General features: G+C 57.2%; 1 protein-coding gene across 1 annotated transcript in view; it reads right to left on the bottom strand.

Moving 5' to 3' along the window:
* Window positions 1-750, bottom strand: part of MFAP4 (microfibril associated protein 4) — a gene marked incomplete at its 5' end in the record, with an annotated part of 2,934 nt that extends 2,184 nt beyond the window's left edge. The window contains one exon of the mRNA XM_027707686.1: window positions 642-750. Within this exon, the coding sequence (XP_027563487.1) occupies window positions 642-750 (109 nt within the window). The remainder of the gene's footprint in view (window positions 1-641) is intronic.
* Window positions 751-795: the final 45 nt, after the last annotated feature.

The following is a 795-nucleotide window of genomic DNA, read 5'->3' as shown; positions in this document are numbered from 1 at the left end:
CATGGGGGGTCACGAAGGTGCTAAAATGGGGCCACGGGCGGAACTGGGGCCAACTGGGACGCACTGGGGCGGCCTGTGGGAGGGCCTGGTCCATACTGGTCTGTGCTGGTCCATACTGGTCCCTACTGGCCCATATTGATCCCTACTGGTCTATACTGGCCCATATTGATCCATACTGGTCTGTACTGGTGCCTACTGGTACATGTTAATCCATACTGGTCCATACTGGTCTGTGCTGGTCCCTACTGGCCCATTTTGATCCATACTGGTCTGTACTGATCCATACTGGTTTGTACTGGTCCCTACTGGCCTGTACTGATCCATACTGGTCTATATTGGTCCCTACTGGTCTGTACTTGTCCCTACTGGTCCATATTGATCCATACTGGTCTGTACTGGTCCATATTGGCCCATATTGATTTGTACTGGTCCCTACTGGCCCTTATTAATCCGTACTGGTCTGTACTGGTTCCTACTGCTCCCTACTGGCCCACACTGGTCTGCACTGGCCCACACTGGTCCATCCAGTCCATACTGGTTTATACTGGTCCATACTGGTTTGGCCCCGGGGGGGGTCCCCGGGCGGGAATCCCGGCCCGTACTGGTTTGTACTGGTCTATACTGGTCCCTACTGGTCGTACCCAGCCAGTACTCGCCGTCGGCGCGGCCGAAGCCGGAGCGATAATCGTTCCACCCCCGGAAGAAACTCACGGAGCCGTTGAAGCGGCGCTGGAACACCTGGAACGGGGGGGGGAGGGGCGGGAATGGGGGTCAGGGGTGGGGGAGGGGCGGGAA

The sequence above is a fragment of the Neopelma chrysocephalum genome, unplaced genomic scaffold (genome assembly GCF_003984885.1).
Source record: "Neopelma chrysocephalum unplaced genomic scaffold, ASM398488v2 Primary Assembly neopelma1_94346, whole genome shotgun sequence".
NCBI lineage: Eukaryota > Metazoa > Chordata > Aves > Passeriformes > Pipridae > Neopelma > Neopelma chrysocephalum.
This window is presented reverse-complemented; position numbering and strand designations above follow the sequence as displayed.